This window comes from Tripterygium wilfordii, chromosome 12, assembly GCF_013401445.1.
Source record: "Tripterygium wilfordii isolate XIE 37 chromosome 12, ASM1340144v1, whole genome shotgun sequence".
Taxonomy (NCBI): Eukaryota; Viridiplantae; Streptophyta; class Magnoliopsida; order Celastrales; family Celastraceae; genus Tripterygium; species Tripterygium wilfordii.
In genome coordinates this window covers 11,271,655-11,293,919 of record NC_052243.1, presented here as the reverse complement: position 1 = coordinate 11,293,919, position 22,265 = coordinate 11,271,655, and the positions used below count along the sequence as shown (strand labels likewise).

Here is a 22,265-nt window from a genome sequence, read left to right as displayed (position 1 = left end):
AAGTACCAAAATACTCAATTACATGAATATGATTATGCCTAACCCCTCTATGAAAATATGTATTAGCTATGCAAAATCTTACCTCAAATGGTGAAACGGCTACATCTTCTTCTTTTTTCCGTTACTCTAATGTTTATTCTTCTTTAAGATGCTTCATCTCTTGCCAAAATATCCAAACCTATGAGTGAATTAGTTTGGGTAATCGTACTCGGGATCTTCCAAGCGCATATGGTTTGAATTCATCACTAAACTATCACCCAAGTGATTCATTATCTCACCGTAAAGCATAGTTGAGCTTCCCTCACTTTCTCTTACGTTATCTTATACAATACGGATAGTTATCCATGTAATTTTTATGCTCATTGAGAACAAAATTAATAAGAACACAGAAGAAGATGGATTAGATTTTTGAATATGAAAATTGTTCTTTGAATGCCACATGCGAAACATGGTAATCCTGTATAGTCAACAATATCAGACGCTAAATAATATGAGAGATGGAATAGGTAGCTAATACCACATGATGCACAAATAGAACAGAACCAAAAGAAATCATTGCGATTTTTCTAACATATACAAACATGTTTGTTGGTCTCCAAATGGGGTCGAGAGGTTTCCTGTTCCCAAATACTAACTATAAGCTGCAAATTTTGAATCTACTCTACCCTTCTGTACTTAGGTTCTGTTCCATACATACATATATATATATATATATATAGGTGTAGCTTCCTTATGAGTATAGTCCTCCCCCACCTCCACTGCCTAAAAAGAGATGAACTTGTTTCTTGTAAGCCACTCTAGGAGCTCCTGGGTTGAAATAAATACGCATTAGAGGGACTTTCTGTTACATCATTTTCTTCTCAGCCAAGCCATCTCTTGACCTTTCTATTCTTTTCTTGCTTTTTTTTTTATTTATTTATGATAAATCATGATTTTGAACCAATTATTTGATTAAAATTTTCCTCCTTATACATACACCCTGTTTACAATTAACTGCATTACTCTGCAAATAGTATCCGCTTCAAGAATCCACAGAAAGCTAGAGAGAGTGATCACTCATGGCGGAAACTAAACAGTATTCGATGGAGCATGAACAGGGTTGTGGCTTTTTTGGTGGAATTTTTCAGCGGCGGATCATTGGGTGGCCGAAAAAGAAAGCATCAATATATTCATTGCCGTCCTCAGATAGTTCTGAAAAGCCAGAGAGAAATAGTTTCAAGAAACAGAGAAGCCACCCTCATACTTCAATTCTGTATTGCTCCAGTCCACAAAAACCACACCAAAAGCACACCAGGAAGCGCAGTGAGTTTCCTCCAAAACCCTCAATTCCATATCAGAAAACTCAATCTATAAGAAACTCTGATGCTGCCAGAATCTCATCATCATCCTCTTCCAGTTCTGGTCGATTAAAAGTGTCCAGAAGCATCGAAACAAAGCCGAGGAAAGACCCTTCTCGTAATTCCAAGGAGCTTAACAAGATTGTGTCAAAACAAACAAATAGTGAAGGCAAAGCTCTCATTCGAGCTGCGTCGAGTAATGTCATGCTTTTAGGCCAATTGGGTAACTTAAGGCAGGCCGGGAACGGGAACTCTTCGCTAGGGAACAACAGTCTTAATGCCACCATCAAGACTGTGGATTACCTTTACAGGGATCTTCAGGAAGTGAAATCTCAAAAAGGGTGTAGTAGACTTGGTGGAAATGGCGTTATGGGAAACATTGTGAGGCAATCTAGATTGGATCCTGAGGTGTTGAAATTGTTGGGAAATGAGAAGTACAAGCAGGGTAGATTTGAAGAGGCTTTGGATTTGTATGATAAGGCAATTTCTCTTGATCCAAGCAAGGCAACGTATAGAAGTAATAGAAGTGCTGCTTTGATTGGTTTAGGCCGTCTTTTGGAGGCTGCCATGGAATGTAAAGAAGCCATTCTGCTTCAGCCTTCCTATCAGAGAGCGCATCGCCGGTTGGCAGCTCTTTATCTCAGGTTAGACCATTGTAGAATAAGTGCAATAAAGTTTTGGACTTCTTTCTTCTATGATTTCTTGTGTTGATCATATGTGCTATTTGTGCCAATTAAGACTGGGAGAAGCAGAGAAATCATTGCATCATTTCGAACTGTCGGGCAGCGATCGTGACTCTGAAGTTATTGTTCAAGCTCGGATTCTTCAAAAGCACCTAACTAATTCTATCCAAGCTCGGAAACTAAAAGATTGGACTACTTTGCTTAAGGAGACACAGTGTGCAATTTCCTCTGGTGCAGACTCAGCTCCAAATGTTAGCTATCCAGCTCTTTTTTGTTATGTATTTTTGACTTGAATTTCTAACATGGTATCGGAGCAAAGATCGTCCATTTGGGCAATACTTCTATCCGTATTCACCTGTTGGGCATCGCATAACCGAACCATAATTGCGGGGAGTGTTAGGACTTGTTATCCCACATCGGATTGACATAACCCAACCGAGTGATATATATAAACAAAGGCCAAGCACCTCTCACAGTCTCACACAACAAATGCGTTTTCTAAGTCTAAGTCTAAGTCCTACGGAGAAGACCCATGAAAACAAATCCTTGTTGATGTGTTTGAGCATGGATTTCTAACAGCTCTAACATTTCCTTTTTTGTATATTCATGAAAAAAAAACCAGTAACTTTTTAATCATATATATTTGCTAATTCTACTTAATTTTGCTAGATATATGCTTTGCAAGCAGAGGCCTTATTGAGGCTCCAGAGACATGAAGAGGCCTATTCTACTACCCAAGAGAAGGGACCAAAATTCTCAATTGATTCTTGTACAAAATTCTTTGGTCCTCTTACCAGTGGACTTCTCTTAACAATTAAGGCACTGGTTTATATGGCAGCCGGCAGGTTAGCACTCATGTTCTTTTAATCCTGCATAAAAATGTAGTAATGAAGATCAAGTAAATCCAGATGGGTTAATGTCAAACAGGTTTGAAGACTCAGTGAGAGCAGCTGAAGAAGCCGCTCGCCTCGATCCAACGGAGGTGGTTGGTGTCCTAAAGAGGGCTAAATCCGTGGCATCAGCAAGATTGAGTGGTAACTTGCTTTTCAAGGCATCTAAATTTTCTGAGGCTTGTCTTGTGTATAGTCAAGGACTAGAACATGATCAACAGAACTCGGTTCTTTTATGTAACCGAGCGGCTTGTCGATCCAAGCTCGGAAAATTTGAAAAAGCTGTGGAGGATTGCACTGCAGCTCTTAATGTCTGGCCTTCGTATATCAAGGCCAGGCTGCGAAGGGCTGATTGCAATGTCAAGTTAGAAAGATTTGAAGCTGCAATTCAAGACTATGAGGTGGTGTTGAGTGCAACTCCGGCAAATGAATATGTGGGGCGAGCTTTGGTTGAGGCCCAAGTTCAGCTGAAGAAACAACACGAAAGCCCATTAAGGATATGACTTTGGGTTCAAATTTTGGTATTCATGTCTGACAGTCAGCGTTTTGGATCCTCAAAGCAAGAAGTGAGCCCAATACTTGTATGGGCCTGGTCCTCTAGTCAATACAAGTTTTTCCTTTAAACATTTTGTACGAGTCTAAAGTCAGACCGTCAAAGTATTATTGAAAATAAAATTCGAATTTAGGACTTTCGAGTTTATACGGTTTGGCTAGAATGAAAGATTCAAACTATCATCAAAAACACAACAGACATCACTGATCTCACCCTATTGTGTATCTGCATTTATATAAAATCAACATAACATTTATACAAATGGAATGGTACACTGTAAAATGTAAAATGGCAGGAAAATCTTTTCCAAGAAAAACAGTTATACATGTACCTCAAATCGTATCAAAAAAAGGTAAAAATGTAAGCTAGTGTTTAATGTTTATTGGGATCCTATCCGATTTCCTCACAAGAACGACATTTTAAAAAAAATCTGACAAACAGGAAAAATATACAAGTAATGAAAAACAGAGATTTAAATCATCATCTCTTCCAACTTCGACTTCGTGACAATAGATCTCTCATTCCACCAACAACCCATGTTTCCTTTGCAATATCAGATGAAAGTTTGTAGAAATCAGTGTTGTATCTCATCACTGCCAAGTTCTGTTTGTTGTTTATCTTCTCTTCTTCCATTAATGACCTTAAATTCCTGCTTTTCTTCTCCTCTTTCACTTTTTCTTTTTCTTCTTCTTGTTTTTCATTTTCTTTATCTTCAGTTTCCTCGTCTACTCCTTGTTCTTGCTCTTCTTTCTCTTCTAGCCAACTCTTAGCAGGAGCAGACCTACACCTCATAAGCAACAGAGCATTTGGAGGAGGAACAGAACTTGCACCTTCGACAGACTCCGCAGATTCATCAAAACAGGAATTCCTCTGTTTTCTCTCTTCTCTGCAAAACCCATTTCCCTGATTTTCTTGTAGAACCATGTACCATTTAGAAAATACTGTTCCTGAATTCTCATCAGTTCCCACAACATTTTCGTTGCTTTCATGATGTACTTCATCTACTTCTTCTTCTTCATCATCATCACTTGTGATTTCTGCTCGAGGAAAATTACCGAAACAGCTAAGGTCGAATCGAATGCTTCTCAAGCAAGTCAAGAATTGCATAATCTCCTTCTTGAATCCAAGTGACTCAACCCAATTTGATCTCTTCTTGCGATTCCTGTTGCTGTGAATTCTCTCAATTTCTTCCATTACAGATTGCCAGCTCTTGCATGCACTGGACTTGGGCCTCACTTTGATCTGCCCTGCACATGTGACTTTGGGAGATGTGGGCTCGGAGATCTCCGACCCAATTTGCTTGTTCTTGGACCATAACAGAGGACTCGCTTGACCGGCACCGCCTCCTCTGGTTCCTGATTTCCTCAATTGGTGATTGTGGTGGCGGTGGTGGTGGTTGTGCTGGCGCTTGTTGGGCTCTGACGGCCTTGCTGGACTGCAAACGCGCTTCGGCGTCATCAATGATAAATGGGATCGTGAAGGAAAACATACCAGTAGATCAGCTGGTGGAGCAGCTCCTTTGGCTTGATCTCTTCCTTTCATATCTCCTCTGTTTCTCTTCTTCACTTTATGTCAACTTGTTTTGCTTCTTCAATACCTTTCAAGTTTGATGAAGTGCAATGTGTCGGGTATTTTTAAATAGCTTGTGGCCACGTATTGAATTATTGCTACTCTGTCGTTATATGAGAAATTTGTATACACATGGATTTGACAATTTGAATTTAAACCCATATCGGATATGAAAAGAATTTTATAGTGCTGTTTCGGTTATTTTAAAAAATGGTATTTTTAAAGTACATGACAACTTTGAGATAGTATTAATTTTGGGTTAATCTTAATCTTTTTTTAATTATTAAAAGCTTTAAAAAATACAACAAAAAAAATTAATTCTATCCCAAAAATCTCTCTATCTCACCTTGGCAAGAAGAAATATTAGTGTTGGAATTGGAAATGATTTTCTGAATTGACAGGAGCTTCAGTGATCCCATAGAAAAATTGGGGAAGAATGGCTGGTGTCATAGAAGAGAGGCCGATTGAGGAAGTAGTAAAGAAACAAGAAAGATTAGGGGATCGTCAGATCTTGAGAGATCTGACGGTTCACAAGTGAACAGCGCTCTCCTCTATCTCCATTTTCAATGGTGTCACACACCTCTCAAGTGACTTTATTCAAAAGAAAGAAAGTATGGGAAAGTTCAAAAGAAAAGCCCACGAGCCTTGCTTTATGATCCAATCATGTCATCAACTTGTGAGGCCCATGCCAGATAGTAGTACAGTTTACACTCATTGCTAGTCACACCAACACAAATATTCTAAAAAAACCACCGAAGTCTACTCATGAGTCATGACAAGCTTATGTTAAAACTAAATTAAAGTGACACCGAAAGTTCTGATGAGGGAAAAAAAATTGGGATTAATTTGTAAAATGAGGTTGCTACAATGAGAGGATAAGCGGTTGGGGGCTACAATTCTTTTTAATTGGAATTGATTACAATTCTCCCCTAAAATCATGTTAAATCGTTGGTTTAAAATGCATTATTGAGTGTTTTGATATTTATAATGTTAAAAATATAATTTCAATTAAAATCCAACGGTTTAACACCCTAAACCCTAAATCATTAAAAAATTTTGGAAAAATAATTAGTGTATATATAAGAAGACATGTATGTCCCATTAAATTTCAATTTTAACCCCATTGAATTTTTTAAAATTACAACTAAGGTTAAAACTCACTTACCTCTCTCATGTGATTGGTGTCTTTCTATTTTATACCCAAATTTTATATTTAATTGTTTACTCTTTCACTCACACTGGAATTTGTAAACCAATGTGAGTATGTAGCCATACAATTCTTATAAATAAGTTATTGCAGTGGAATCTCTAATAAATCTATATATTGGACCTAATTTCTTTTGTAATAGAGTTTATAGTTTTAGTTACAAAGGCCCTCAACCAAAACATTTCAGGCCGTGTAGCTTGTAGAGAATAATTGTAATAAATAAAAAATGTAATATTTTATTGCTTGAAACTATTATTAATGGTTATATTCGTGTCATATAAACAGTCCAAAAAAAAATTCGGAGGCATTGCCACTTACTCTGATACTTAGTTGTACCCCTAGTGAGTTCGAATCCTCAATCCACCGCAGACTTGAGAATATGGAGGGAATATAAACCATCCTCCATCGTCGTAACTGGTGTGAGGATTAAATCTCCTTTGTCTTTATTTAGGGACCTTCTATAGTCTACCATCTTGATTGATCATCTTGATTGATTTATAGTAATTATTGTAGTGATGTGAAAGAGCATTTAAAAATTGTCCCAATTTGAAGTTTGTGCCAAACTAATTAGCTAGGGTACTTCTTAATTGTATTGTTAATTAATTTCATCATGCCTTTTTCAGGTACTTGCTTAGGGCAAATGCAATGGTGAAATGGTATTGGGCCAACAAAGATGTTGTCTTTTGCTGATGTGGCTGTATTGTAAAATGTGTTTTGCTTATGTGGCTGTATTGGGATAAGTGTTTTGCTGATGTGGATGTATTGATATTTGATATTTTGGTGTAGTTTTGTTGTGGATAATATGGAGGAATGGAATGTTGTTGGGTTGGATGGAAAGATAAAGTGTGTGGGAAGAAAAAGTGTATAGAAATTTGTGTTTTGCTAATGTGGCTGTATTAGAATACGTGTTTGACTTGACTTTTTGTGTAATAGAGGTGAGACCGGGCCAACAAAAATGTTGGCCCAACAACCTAAATCCCATTGCATTTGCCCTAGAATACACTATTCTTCCGTTAGTGCCAATCAGGATGGAGACCTTATTCATGCCATCGTATACATTGTGGTTCAAGGAGGATGGTTTGCATTGTTTAATTAGGAGGGTATTTGTTTTCACTGATGTATCTTTTATGGGGGTAAATCGTATGAACTCTATGAGAGTCTGAATTCGAATCTCACTAAGAGAAATACTCTTGTGACCATACACTGGGCTTTGCCCCAACTTACCTTGTCATCGAGTGAGAAATTTATATGCGTGCGGACCTAATGGTATGAATTTAGGCTCAGAGTGATTGTCCAAATGATAAATTTGTATGATATTGTTCTCAATTAATAAAATTTTGCTTATCTTTCATCTTTCATCTTTTTCTTTTTTCCTTTTTATGATCATATAATTTCCGAAAAGATGCACAAAAAAGAAAAAAAAGAAAGGTAGGGCGATGGACATGATAAAGTATGACATTTCAAATGAAGAAAAATGGTGTTGCATGTCCTATTCTTAAAACTCTGTTCATTATTGGGACATGTAGGGTTGGGAGAAGATGGCAAGAAAGCTTGAGCTTGAAATACAATTTCTTGAGCTATTATAGTTGAGCATGTGATATGTAGACACAAGTGGAGTGAGTGGAAGCATCCCTATCTTCAAATAGTATTCTCTTTTCTTTGATTATCAATAGAAGCTTTGGTATAACTATTATATATTCAAACGAGAAGCGATAGTTAAAAAAGACACAGAGATGGGGAAGGAGAGGAGATTGCACCTTAAATCTATGAAACGACTTAGAGACATGAATCTAAGATGAGGATAGATCTTTGTCCAAAGAAGCTTCGCGATAAGCTTTGCAAAAAGGCATATGCATGAATTTAAGATGGAGGATAGATTTTTGTCTTATTCATTCGCTAGCACACCTGTACGAACCAAGGGAGATCGACGCGATAATCCAACGGCCAGGATGAAATGAGAGTGATAGTACTCCAACGGTTCGTATGAAGATAGATACATCCACACGCGAGAGTACAGAATTGCAACGCCTACTGGCCACGAAATCACGCCTAGGCTTACAATTTTAGAGATAGTAATAGATGGCCTTCACAAGTTGTAACAATATGGCCTAATTTGAATTGTTTAAAAACTTCAATACGTCATGAGTTATTACTTATGTGAGAGCATTGCTTGATATCGCAGAACCAACTATTGTAGAGGGCATTTCTAAGTACAAAACTGAGTGGGTCTAAAGCGGATAAGATCTCTATAAGTTGTTTGGGTTGAATTTTGTTATAGTTTCATCAATAAAATGGAATGAACCAAATTAACTTTATTCCATACAAATAAAATGATTATGAAATATAAGTATTTTATGCTAGAAATGACAAAAAAGAAAAAAAGACAATGGATGGCCCAGGCTTCATAATGAGCTTCCATTGTTAAGTCAAACTTGATTCAAAGAGTGATTAAGATTGCGAAACTCGGATCTTGAATGATTTCTTTGACGGTGCGACCAAATTTTATGAATCATATAAATCTTGTGCATTTAACTCAATAATTGTCAGTTTGGATAACAGTGATACTAAATGTTAGGATCTTTACCATTTTGGGTTTATCCAATTATGTTACTATGGGCTGGGCCTTTGTATATGGTGTTCTAATGGGTTGGGCTTGCATTAAACTGTTTGAGTTGCCCAACAGGAAAGTTTTCTAGCCGAGTCTATATATATATTCAGTGGTGGTCCTGTGATTAAAGACCTACTCTGCTACTCAAAAGGAATCACCTGTTTTATCATTGGTGATTGGTGGCTCCTGCCCTTGGTACTTCTCCATTATGGTAAGCAAAACGTGATTGGCCTGACACACAGACCGCAATGGCAATATGCTGCTCTCCCTTTCCATTCCTGATCACTCGAGAATTTATCTGGGTTGGTTGCCTTGTCATCATAACCATTTATAGTACCAAAAAGAAGTATTATGAATACAACATAATAATGAGTGAAATGTATATACAATATTACAATCCAATCTCAGATTAACTAGAAACAGATAGAACCACGAGTAACTCAAATTACACTTATGTGTGTGATATAAAGGTCTCGAGTTCTAACATCTCATCCCATTCTCATGTAATTAATTTAAAAAAAAAAAAAAAAAAAAAAAAACCCTAGAGGCTAGAAACAGAGGGCAAAACCACACAATTAATTATCAAAACGAGTTCATTTCCAGCAGATAACTCCGACTCTTCAGCAACGCCTGCACAGTTTCCGAATGTACCCCACCAAAGGCTCCAAATGCCAACTCAGCATCGTCCACCTCAGCACCATCCTTAACGTTGACTGAAGCCCTTATCACAACCAGGGTCGCACCCTCCACCACGACCCCGCCACTCAGCTCGAGCCTGGGTTCGTGTCTCATTCGCATACTCACGCTTGGCACCACTGTCCGGCTCATCTCCCACGCTCGATCATCAGTCACGTGCTCCGCCTCCTCCCGGCATTCCCTCAGCCCCTCCTTATCCATCACCACCGTCCCTTCCCCTTCTCTGTCCCTCAACACCACCTCTTCCATCTCTCCATGCTCCTTCACCACTTCTTTCAACAGAAAATGCCTCGCCGAGGCTGCAATCAACGCGCTTATCGACCACACCACCCTCACCTTCAAACCTCCGGCCACGTCCTCTTCACCTCCACCTCCTCTTCTCGCCGCTGCATTTTCAGGCGAACGAAATCCAAGGATCACGCAGCTCTTCAAGGTCTTCCCGAAGTCGGCTCTCCACTTCACGGTCACGCCTTTCTCCAATTTCAGGTCACCGGAGGGTAATTCGATGGCAAGCGATCGGATCCGGTGGAATTGAGTCAAGATTTGGGTGGGGGAGTTGTTTGGCCGGGTTTTGGCCAGGAACTGGTGTGAAGGCTTCGGGTGGAAGATCTCGTGCAGGGATTTGAGGAGGGACTTGAGGATGGTGAGGAAGATCGAGCCAGATTCGGATTCGCTGGAGATGACACAGTCGACCTTTAAGACGAGTGACTCAGTCTCCGGCACAAGCGAGTTGAACCGTTTCGAAACTGATCGACACCGTATCAGAGTCTTGATGTCGGTGACGGAATTGAAGATGAGAAGGATCAAGGAGTCGGGGAGCCGATCAAAGCCGTCCATTTCCATCTGATCATCAAACTGATACATTGTGATTGGTACTGAAAGTCTTCGTCGACTGTTTTTTTGCTCTGATGGAAAGTATAAGAAAAAAAAGAAAGGGTGGGTTTTTGAGGATGATGAAGAGTCGGGATAAGCGAAGGGAAAGGTCTGACCGTTGACGAAGGATGTCGGTGGACCCTCACTTGGCTCCTCCTTTGTTGTTGTTGACGCCGGCAACGGCATCTATTGGACGGTTTTTGAAACACTAATTTCCGGATTCCATATTTTTTTGTTGGAGCTTATTCTAATGTTACAGTTGGTGTATGTTATAGTGTCACAAACATTTCAGGGTCACGCTCAGGTTTTTAACATTATTATATTATTCTGGTTATGATAATTTTTTTTTATGTAAATGATAATAATAGTATACAAATTTGTCGTGTGAATATTCGATATGAGATTAAATTCAGGTTATCAAATCCGTATGCACTAAATTTTTCACTTAACGACAAATTAAATTGGGTCAAACCCGTACGTACTAAGTATACACCACTTCGATTTCTGTAAATTGAAAAACAAGTTTTGGTTTTGTGGTATAAACATTAGAGTAGGAGGTTTCACAATGATTAATGGGAATTAAAATGTTGTAATTGGCGGAACATGATAGAGGAAGGTATGCAGGATTAAAAATTTGTAATTAGGTCTCAAGATATTCTCAATAATACAGATTAGTGTAGACCTAATGGATACACCATCTCTGGCATTTCAATAACTATAAGGTTATACTGTGTGTTTTATATTTTGGCCAACGGCTTGGACTTGGGGTTGCAAATATTGACTCTTTCAAAAATTAGAGCATCCACAGTGATGCTTGAAATATCAAGCACTTCAAAATTATTCTCTCTCTCCTCCTTTATCCTACGTGGCACAATTTAATTGGATGATTAAATCTCACAATATACACTATTCATCAACACTTCATACATTCCAACACTTCATACTCACTTTCTCTATTTTCTCTCTCTTCCTTTTTATCATCTCTTTCTTCCTTTTCATATCTCTCTCTTCCTTTTCATCTTCTCTTTCTTCCTTTTTATCATCTCTCTCTTCCTTTTCATCACCTCTTTCTTCCTTTTTATCATCTCTCTTCACTATTCATCAACTATATACATACTCCAACTCTCAAGTATCATTTTTCCACAACTAAATTTTCAAGCGTCATTTTTCACCCATTGTGTGCATGTAGCGCTATACTTATCAAAAAAGTAACATTTCAAGTACTTAAAATACACTCCATTATATCCATTGTGAACATCTAGCACTTAACTTATCAAGAAAGTATCATATCAAGTACTTCAAAATCATCCCATTGTGGATGCTCTTATGCACACAACCTTCTGGTGAGACCGAGGCGAATCACATCACATCACATGTCCGAGATGAGAAGAAGGATCTTTGCATTGATTAGAGCCCAAACTAGCATTAATAATTGTGGGCCCACTGGTCCAGGCCCAAAACTTTGAATGAAATTATGACTGGGCGGTTTGGACGGCGTTGAAGAAAAAGCAAGCCTTTTCTTCAACAAAAAAGTTTTTGACTTTTGACTTTTTTGCGCATTAAATGAAAAGAGAGAATTTCACATATTGCACACATTTTCGTTTTAATTTGGCACCCAAAAGTCATGTATGTGTGCTTCAGCCATGGTTGACCAGGCAAAAGGAGCTCTAATAATAGTCAGTCATTGTGAACCGATCCCATCTTCCAATGGTGGAGCTCTTAAAAACAATTAGTCCAAGCATAACAAATTATTGGGTTCATTTTGAGTCAAAAACTCATACAATTTTGTTCTTCTTAGATCGTCGTCATTCTCTAGCGTCTTGAACTGGACTGATCGCATGATTGAAATTGGCTCAGAGCCTGTATCTAGAATGGAAATTGGGCCTCTCCGATCCAATAGACGGATTTGGTGGTCTATTTGTTATTTTGTTACGTAACGTTATCTCTAGTCTTAAGACACCAGTCACACCACTCAAAGCCTGGCCATATTGGGCTTGGGCTTATGCTTGCGTTTGGACTTGGGCTTGGGCTTGGGATTAGGCTAGGAGATCTTTTCTTCCTAAATGTGTAAATGACTCAATGGGCCGCTTTACCGTCGTAGGTTGTAACACCGAGTAGCGGGATGAAGGCGTAGGACTGCAGAAGACGCCTTTTCTTTCCCAGTTGGGAAATAAGAAAAGAGAAGAAAAAAAAACAAAAACAAAAACTCTCCCAAACCTGAACGCCTCGTCGAAAGACTGGATTGTTATCATCAATTTCACGGCGGGGTGTTTGAATCTATCCGTTATCTATGTTCGTCAAATCTGATAAGTTTTAAAAATATTTTTGATTAGATTGGGGAATTACTTGTTAACGTCAATCGTTGGTCCATCATCCGTCAGATCGGAGAATTTTCATTTTTCAGACGCGGCCATGGACGGACTTGTGAACAGGCTACGAAGCTTGGACGCCTACCCTAAAATCAACGAGGATTTCTACAGCCGTACTCTATCCGGTGGCGTTATCACCATCGCCTCCTCCATTGTTATGCTCTTGCTCTTCGTCTCCGAGCTAAGTACGTGTTAGCTTTTCCCTAATTCCTTTTTTTTTTTACAGTTTTATGTTTTGGCGATTCTTCTTCAAATGCAAAATTCGGCGTGTGTGTAGCATTGATCTAGTCTTGGTGAGCTAGTCTATCATAGTCTGAAGGTAAAACGGACAACGCCTGCATGGTGAAATGGATATAACGGGATGTCTATCATTTGAAGGGAAAAAAAAGAACAAGAAAAAAGAAGAGAGAGCATTCCGAATTAAAATTCGTGTGTTATTTTCTGTTGAAAGTTGAGTTAGAATTAGAGTATTAGGACTTTAATTATATCATGACTGTGTTTGGCATATTGAAAGAGGGAATTGAGATGCATTGAAATCTTCTTGATATTATGCTCAAGACAATTATATGACTAATGTACGGGAGATGGTTCTGATGAGCAGTAGCACGACAAGTTCGAGAATGAATGTGTGACAGATGGTTTGCAAATGCGGTTACCCTGTTTTACTCTGGTAATGTCTGGGGTTGATCTAAATTAGTGACAAGAGAAGGGGAAAGAGAAAGAAGTGTCGTTTCCATTGACTTGCTAGTTGCAGGTTCAAATCCTCCTTCCCATTCAAAAATAAAATCCCATTCACTTTGTGTTATTTTTAGTTTCGTGAAGGCCTTGTAAATCACAGTTTCTAGTGAGGGAATGCTGTGGGTATATGAGTTTGCTGACTTGTAAATGCTTTAGTAAACCAGTTAGGATTTATGGCAGACATGGGCCTCGAAAGTTGTTCTATTAGCTGGATTGGCAAATATGCTTTCAAGTATCTAATCAAAATTCATATTTTTGTTCCTTAGGCAGCACCCTTTATTGGGATAAAGCCTTTGATGATGATGAGTGTACCCAAACCTAAACTTATTTAACGTTGCTTGTGTTATATGATTATAATTTACAAGTTGTTTAACACCACTAGGAAAATAAATGTTTTATATTTCGTGGTAGAGTTTGAAACAAGAGTTTTTAAGTCCACTTTAGATTGTAAATGCTTTATTAAACCAGTTAGGATTTATGGCAGACATAGAAGGCCTCAAAAGTAGTTTTATTTGCTGGATTGGCAAATATGCTTTTTAGTATCTAATCAAAATTCATATTTTTCTGCCTTAGCCGGCACCCTTTATTTGGGATAAAGCCTATGTGATTATTACTGTACCCCACTTTAGATTGTGGATGTTTGATTCGGGTGGAAAATTTGATATATTTGTGGGCAGACATAAATTTGTTCTTCTCATTTTTGGTACTTTGTAGGTAGATTTATGAATATGTGAAATGACACACCTATTGGATCATTTCTATTGGTAAGTTGATTGATTCTTTCCGTTGTTGTAAAAGTCAACTAACCTGTACAAGCCCAGTCTCATGATCCACGGTTATCTCATTGAAAGGTATTCAATGCACATTTTACAGGCACAATTAGATAGCATGTGCATATTAAAAGATGACGTAATATACTTAGTGATTGTAATTCGTGACATTGTTAATAAATGTTATTTGGTGATTTTGCTTGTTAAATGATTTTCATTCTTTTGTTTTTATTTTATTAATTTTTTTTCTTTAAACAATTATCTCAGGATTATATCTTCATGCTGTTACTGAAACGAAGCTCGTGGTTGATACTTCAAGAGGGGAAACTCTACACATCAATGTATTGTCTTTATTGAGAAAGAATTGATATAGCTTCTCAATTGTTGGATATTGCTCTGCTGTTTCAAGATTCCCTTTTCTCTCTGGCGCCTTAATTCTTGTTTTTGAAAATTTTGAATAATCTATTGCTGTACTTGAAAAGATAGAGACTTTTTTTCCCTTTAAAATGCCTGATTTTATATATATTGACTTCTGTGTTTTTTTTTCATACATAATTTATAAGCCTCTTGAAATATGATATATTTTAAACTGCTGTTAAGCATGGCTTTGTTTTCATGAAGCCTCAACAACTGCGTCATGAACTTCAATTGACCATTTAAGATGCTTGAAACTGCAGTTTGATGTCACTTTTCCTGCCCTTCCATGTTCTATCCTTAGTCTTGACGCCATGGACATAAGTGGAGAGCAACACCTTGATGTGGTATGTTGCAAAACTACTTGCAAGTTTCCACTTAATTTGTAAACGATTTATTTCAGTATTCTTTAGCTTTTACTACTTCAGGTTCTACCTGCGCTGTCGTCACTGCATTTAAGTGTATAAAAAATTTTATATGCCTGTCAATTATCAAATCATTGGTCAACGTTAAATTGTTGCTCTTTTATTACATGCAGAAACATGACATAATCAAGAAAAGGTTAGATGTTCATGGCAATGTAATAGAATCAAGGCAAGAAGGAATTGGCGCCCCCAAGGTTAGGAACATTATGTTGTTTGAAGCTTCTAAGGATGATTAATTGATTATGAACATTGTTTTGCATAATTGTGTATTCAATCGAGTTCTTCTTCCATGTCAAATAGAAGGTTTTTAAACACTGATGATGTATTAGCAAGCTCTGCTTTCTTGTCAAGTTTGGCCTTTATCATAGTGAGATAATATTTCATGAATCTTAGTGTTTTCTTTCAATAACGAGTTGAAATACAAAATTTGCTTAAGGGGTTCCTGATTGTAGCTGCAGTATGGGATTTTTTTATTAGGAAAAAGACTTTATTGAAAGATGACACTTCTTGGGGTGCCCCCAGTCCATAAGTTGCGCAATGAAATTTAGATCAATGGTTTATCTGCCACTCTATATTTCATGAAGTCTGGTTTGTTGATGCCAGTGTTGTCACGAGGTGGCCGGGCGCGCGCCTGGGCGCTCCAGGCGAGGTGCACCCTGGGCTTCAGCCAGGCATGGCCTAGGCGCACGCCTTGGAGAAATAGGGTTAAGTGTGTTGTTTTTTCGGTTGTCGATGGTGAAGGGAAGGCTTGTAAGTAACGTTTGGTTTGTTCTCGAGGTTGAAGATTAAGTGAAGAAGACATACTCTTTTTTTTCCTTCTAAAATTTGTATTTTTTTTTTTATGTGGATGTTGACTTTTCGTACAAAAGTAGACATGACACATATCAGAGCATAATTACTCTATTAATCTATTTATATTATAATTTACACTTACTAGTATATGTATGGTAATCCATTTATAATATAAATAAAGTTTTTTATATTACAATGAGCTGGATACCTTGTGCAGTCCAGGAATTTTAAGCTTTATCATATATTAATCATTTTTTTTTAAAAATTGCGCCTTGCGCCTCGGGTGTTTGATAGGTGGTGCACCTTTGTGCATCAACTTGATGCTCCAGGTTCCTGGTAGTCACTACAAACAATCTTCCGGGCACCTCTTCTCAATTATTGCCATCTATGTTGCACTACGGTTTTCAGCTAGTAGTTGGCCAAGAATTGCCAATTGGATGACTGGATACCACAGCTACAAACCAACTTCACCAAAATGGGAATTATTGCTTGGCTAGTAACTTTGTTTTAAAAATATATACAGTTAGAGGAAAACAGAAAACTGACAAATGAAGCCAAAGATAGAACTAGGAAAAACAAAGATCTTTTTTTTTTCTTTTTTCTTTTTTTGAATGGGAAGAAAGATGAATTTTCATCACGATATACTCACATAAAACTTTTGGAATATGTGTTTCAATATGTATTGTGATATGTTTCATGTAGTCATTCTTGCTCCTCTAGATTGATAGACTGATGCTCCCTCTTCTACTCCCATTTGAAGAATCGGTCTAGTTTAGGAGATGGGTGTAGGGATAATCCACCTGATGGTGAAGGTTCATGAATCACAATGAATTATTAAATATAACTGGAATAATATCTATCTACTGGGACAAGAAACTTTAAAGTTGCTTTGATCTATCTTCAACTAACTAATAGAATTTCCTTTTCCTTGAAAGGCTCTGAGATTAGTTTCTTTCAAGCAGCCTGTATGATGACTGAAGGGATTGTTAAGAGTAGAATCTTGTCTTGTGTAGAGATTCTGAACTCACTCCAGGCTAGAATTTATTCTTTGAAAAGCTTGCAGTGCAACCATCAAGAGTAGACCCTTGTCATCAATTAATCATCTATCTTTAGCTGCATGGCTTGCCTTACGTTTCGGAAGACAATCACCATTCAATAGGAGTTGATAAAAGTATGATTTAGATAGAAATGAATGGCGGAAATGAATACATGTAGTGGATTCCTGTTAATTTTCTGATAAACTCATGTAGCCGATCCCAAACTTTTGGGATAAAGGCTCGGATGATGTTGATGTGACAATCACCATATTCATCATTGGAGCCCTTATACTTCAAACAATTTAGACCAGTCGCATGAATCTACGAGAGAAATTAGTTAGAATTCATCATGCGGATTCTACTATGCTGTTCATTTGGATCTATAAGAAAAGCAGTTAGCATATCAAACATGGTGAACCTGGGGATGTTGTAAAGACTTAAATGCATTTAAGAAAAGAATACTTGGTGTAGTGATAAAACTAAGATTACTGAACAACTTGAGTAGAGGTGTACAGATTCTGTCCTGTTTACTTTCAAACTGATTTATAATGTCTTGCTAAGTTTTGCTGATTATGAAGATGGGCTCAAATAAAAAGGGATTTGCATAAGGTAATTCCTGAGATGACTCTATTGCCGGAGGTGGGAAACATGCATGCAAGTAATATATCCATGTAGCACCTTTGATTCCAATTTGAATTTGAAGAGCAGAAAATCAGATATGTTAAGATTCAGTTGTTTGGGTGGTCTGATACTTTTCATTCATCATTTTCCATGGTATACTGACATTTTTTTTAATATATCAGTTTAACACATGCAGGGTTTTTTTTCTTGCCATGCTCGTGTGCTTGGACATCTCTTTGCCTTCTTTCTGCTGTTGGTCAAATGACAAGATTTTTGTTTAAATTTGCATTGAAGTAAACTTATATTTTTTTATTGCCTTTAACTTCCTATATTTTTTTGCACTCATTCATTCTTCTTGTGATACAGATTGAAAAGCCTTTACAGAGACATGGCGGCCGGCTTGAGCACAATGAAACATACTGTGGTTCTTGCTATGGTGCAGAATCGGTAAGCTTGTAGCTCTGGTATCTTCACCACATTGAAGACCTATTCAATGCTCAACAGGAAAAATAAAATGGAAAAGAACAGGAGAAAAGGAGTGTGTATAAAGTATCACACCATGTCAAGTATGAAGTATTTCACTGGATATGTCTGCAAATTCATACATGGTTTAAGTGTGTTCATCCTTTTTTGTTATGTTTTATCGTCAATACTGCTTCAGAACAGTATATTTGTAATGGTATATCGAATTTGTGGTCAATATTTTGGGATGAGTGCATTTCATTTTTTATTATGGGTGACCTGTTTCTTTTTCTGCATGAACTTTCCTCTAAATTTAATTGATGTTTGTCTATGTTATTAGACTAGATTTCAATAGCCCTGAATTTGTTTGGTCATAAATGCTAGTATTTATACAGCAAAGATGATTTCTCATTTGAGCTACCCTCTCACTGTTTTTTATTTTTATTTTTTATTCATTTCAATTTTACTCGCAGGCAGATGATGATTGTTGTAATTCCTGTGAAGACGTTCGGGAAGCATATACGAAAAAAGGTTGGGGACTTTCAAATCCAGATTTGATTGATCAGGTATGTCTGCGCAAGAGCTTTCTTTGAGCTTCATCATTGGATTTAATTTTTAGAATAAGATTTGAAGATGAATGTAGAGAACTTCTGTTTTTCTTGTACTAGAAGTGAAATCGCATCATCAATTTTGTTAATTTGGAAGGTAATTATGTTGGCTGCATATTTCTTTTGTCCTAAATCTTTATTGTTGAATCCATCCTATGCATACTGACATTTTTTATGATATTAGTCTTGACCGCCTTTCTCTTAATTCCGAAGAAGGTGAAATTTGGTACATTGTCCTTTACTACTTTGCTGGGAATTGGAGGGATGAAAATAGACAATTTGAAGTGGCCAATAATTTAGAAAGTTTTGTTTCCATCAAAGAATGATGATAAGTAGGTGAAAATGAATTGCATATATAATCATACACTGACCTACTGGTTTATTGGGCATTTATTATTATTGTTTTCTTTCTGAGAAACTATTGTTGTTGTTCCTTTTACATTTGTTAGAATTGAAAATTCTTTTAGTATGTCTTTCAGAACTCATAATTTAAACACAGGTGCAACTTCCATTTTTTTCGTGCTTCAAACCTTTTTTTTTATGTTTTGTTTTTTGGCACTCAGTGTAAAAGAGAAGGTTTTGTACAAAGGATCAAGGATGAAGAAGGAGAAGGATGTAACATTTACGGATTCCTGGAAGTTAATAAGGTGGCTGGAAATTTTCATTTTGCACCTGGGAAAAGTTTCCATCAAGCAGGTTTTCATGTACATGATCTGTTGGCATTTCAGAAGGATAGTTATAATGTAAGACATGAATCTACTCTTTATTGTCATCAATTACATAGAACATTGTTATTTTCAATAACTTACAATTTCTAATAGTTTATTTGTTATGATTTATTAAACTAATTTCCGGAATAATTACAAATGTATGATGCAGATAAGTCACAAAATCAATAGATTAGCTTTTGGAGAATATTTCCCGGGTGTTGTGAATCCTCTTGATGGGTAACTTCTTTGTCATTCATGCACTGCTTGATTTTGCAAAAAATTTAAAAAGATTAAACGATTCTTGCACAAGGCTCCCACGGTGGAGGCCAATTGGGAAAGGGCAGATGTGTGCAGCTTTATGCCAGTATGGTAAAGTGGCTGTTTCTATTATTTGAACATGTGACCCAAAGTAGTTGTGATTACTTGTGAAACAACATTATCACTAGGCCACAGGTTTTGCCTTAGTTGTAAAGTTGTCATTGTTTAAATGTTGTCCTTTATATATATATTATATATCTCATTTTTCTGTTAAATTTCAGGGTGCATTGGACACTTGAAATGCCAAACGGGATGTATCAATATTTTATCAAGGTTCATGTGTCTTGATTCCTCCTTTTAGTTTCCCTCGTCTTTTCAATGAACAATCGTCAATGGCATTGTAGTATCTTTAGATTGGATTCTTTTTTTTAAAAAAAGAGACACAAAAAGAGTTGCGTTGAAGACACCAAGGAAGTGCACCCCAAATGCGAGCATTATATGCTGTACATAAGTCTATTACATCAAGAATAGTATTTTTTAACATTATTTGCTTTTATAAATTTATGGTGGTTTGATCTCCTAAAAGGATCTTGATAACCGTCGTGCGTGTTGAACTGATAGAACTGCCAGTCATCATGATCATTTTACTCAAAGTTTCTTCTCTCTTTGCAGGTCGTACCTACAGTGTACACAGACGTCAGTGGGCATACCATCCAGTCAAATCAGGTGGAATTAAATTCAAGAAGTTTCAGTTCTACTTATTTGTCTATAAGAGAAATTATATTGATGTTTTGTTATTGCAGTTTTCAGTAACTGAACATTTTAGGAGCGCAGAAGTGGGTGGTCGCATTCAGTCCCTACCACCAGGTGTTTTCTTCTTTTATGACCTTTCTCCAATCAAGGTGAGTTATCTGCTTGGCAAACTGGTTTCAATTTTGAGTAATTGTTTTCCCTTCAGGGTGGAAAATGGAGTCAGTGTTATGTTTAGTAGTAGTCTAACTTTTGGAATTTTAACATATGAGGCGTGTTTTTCTATTATTTGGCTGATTTATTGCATCCTGTTTGCTTGTTGCAGGTGACTTTCGCAGAGGAGCATGTATCATTCCTGCACTTCCTGACTAATGTTTGTGCTATTGTTGGAGGTAAACCACTAACATTTTGGCCCATCGTGACTCAAAACTAAATTACGGATCATTTGGGGGTTGACACCCTAGTTGAGTGGTAGCCACCCAACCCAATGCACAAGGTCAAGGGTTCAAACTTCAAACCCCAAATAAATGCGGATTTTGTGTACTTCCCTTTCTTCTCATTTTAGTTCTTTTGATATATTAGGGATGGCCACATTAATTATTCTTTTTTTTCTCTCTTTCTTTCATGTCCTTGAGAACCTTTTTAGTTACTGCAATTCGGTCATTTGTTCTTGTTGGTAGATGATTAATGATTGTCACTCGTTTCATCTATTGTTATCGTAATCTTTTTCTATGTTGTTTTCAGTGATTTATTTTTTTCATATATGTTCTTCTATTTCATATTGTACGCTAGGATGAAACTGGTAGACCCTGCACGAGCATTAAAAAAGAAACTATGGCTTGTGTCATTGTGTCTTGCTCCGTAATCTTCTTCATAAATGTTTTTGATTGGTTTCCCCTATGAACTCTGTATGGTTTTTGTGATCAGGTCTTTTCACTGTTTCGGGGATACTAGATTCATTCGTATACCATGGTCAAAGGGCAATCAAGAAGAAGATGGAACTAGGTAAATTCAGTTGATCTCTCTGTCCAGTTGGCTTGGTCAAACTTACTTTGCGGGTTGTTCCCAGTTTATAGCTTCTGGAAGAGTCATATTGATAAAGGAATCATCAGATGGGCTCGTCCGATTAGGTTGGCTAGTTTCATTTGGGTCAAACGCCAGGGTTTTATCTGGATCATTAGATTTATCTGATCATGTTCAATTGTATTCAATGATAACCCTTTTATGCCTGTTTTCATTGGGGTTTTCTCGCTTAACAGATTACACCAATGCCAATCAGAAAGATAGATTGGGTCACTTTAAAATATTACTAACTCCTGACAATTGCTTAAAATGAGTATTAACAAATTGCTTTGATGCTTAAGTGATAAACTTGGGTTACTAATGACTAGAGGAGAAATATAGATAGAAGGAAAAGAAAAGATAATAGGTGAATAAATTATACTGCTATTCCATTCACGAAATTTTTTATTTTGGAAGGATTCTTTTGGTAGAGCATTAGATATAGGGAACCTAGTATATTTAGTTATTCATAAGGAAATAGGGTGTCAAATGGTTATTTCGATTATTGATGGTTTGATTGATTTTTTTGTGTTTTTGATTAGTCGTCACTAACATATATTTTATAATAACTAATCAATCTGGTTGATTCGGTTTACACGATTTTTTTTGACAGTCCTGCAAAGGATGATTTCTAGAAGGAAACTAAGTTCTCCCACAGCTTTGAAAAAATTGGTTTACCTAATCATCTACCCTAAGGCTCTTGACCACAAGGCACTTTTTAGATTAGATGCCTATTTCTTCTTGGTACTGCCAGTGTGAACACGTCTCTGCGTTGTAGGAAGAAAGAACAAGAATCAACGACCAAATAGTGGCGCCCACATGTTTGCCATTTA

The 22,265-nt window shown here is 37.1% G+C and overlaps 4 protein-coding genes across 4 annotated transcripts; 2 read left to right on the top strand and 2 right to left on the bottom strand.

Annotated features, from left to right (window-relative positions):
• The first annotated feature begins 797 nt into the window (after positions 1-797).
• Positions 798-3,598, top strand: LOC120010771 (inactive TPR repeat-containing thioredoxin TTL3-like). The gene is made up of 4 exons (XM_038861625.1): positions 798-1,981; positions 2,076-2,271; positions 2,690-2,865; positions 2,948-3,598. The coding sequence occupies exons 1-4, from the start codon at positions 1,059-1,061 to the stop codon at positions 3,411-3,413; spliced, it is 1,761 nt and encodes a 586-aa protein (XP_038717553.1). The 5' UTR covers positions 798-1,058; the 3' UTR covers positions 3,414-3,598.
• A 116-nt stretch (positions 3,599-3,714) lies between these two features.
• On the bottom strand, positions 3,715-5,098 carry LOC120010772. Its single transcript, XM_038861626.1, has one exon. The coding sequence runs from the start codon at positions 5,003-5,005 to the stop codon at positions 3,944-3,946; it is 1,062 nt and encodes a 353-aa protein (XP_038717554.1). The 5' UTR covers positions 5,006-5,098; the 3' UTR covers positions 3,715-3,943.
• A 4,267-nt stretch (positions 5,099-9,365) lies between these two features.
• On the bottom strand, positions 9,366-10,713 carry LOC120010116 (F-box protein At1g22220-like). The gene has a single exon (XM_038860820.1). It carries the CDS (start codon positions 10,600-10,602, stop codon positions 9,430-9,432), a length of 1,173 nt encoding a protein of 390 aa, XP_038716748.1. The 5' UTR covers positions 10,603-10,713; the 3' UTR covers positions 9,366-9,429.
• Positions 10,714-12,550: 1,837 nt separating this feature from the next.
• On the top strand, positions 12,551-21,666 carry LOC120011319 (endoplasmic reticulum-Golgi intermediate compartment protein 3-like). The gene is made up of 13 exons (XM_038862405.1): positions 12,551-12,970; positions 14,561-14,634; positions 14,971-15,054; positions 15,246-15,326; positions 17,949-18,029; positions 18,518-18,610; positions 19,216-19,395; positions 19,532-19,599; positions 19,902-19,953; positions 20,293-20,346; positions 20,424-20,522; positions 20,696-20,762; positions 21,298-21,666. The coding sequence occupies exons 1-13, from the start codon at positions 12,829-12,831 to the stop codon at positions 21,387-21,389; spliced, it is 1,167 nt and encodes a 388-aa protein (XP_038718333.1). The 5' UTR covers positions 12,551-12,828; the 3' UTR covers positions 21,390-21,666.
• The last annotated feature ends 599 nt before the right edge of the window (positions 21,667-22,265 follow it).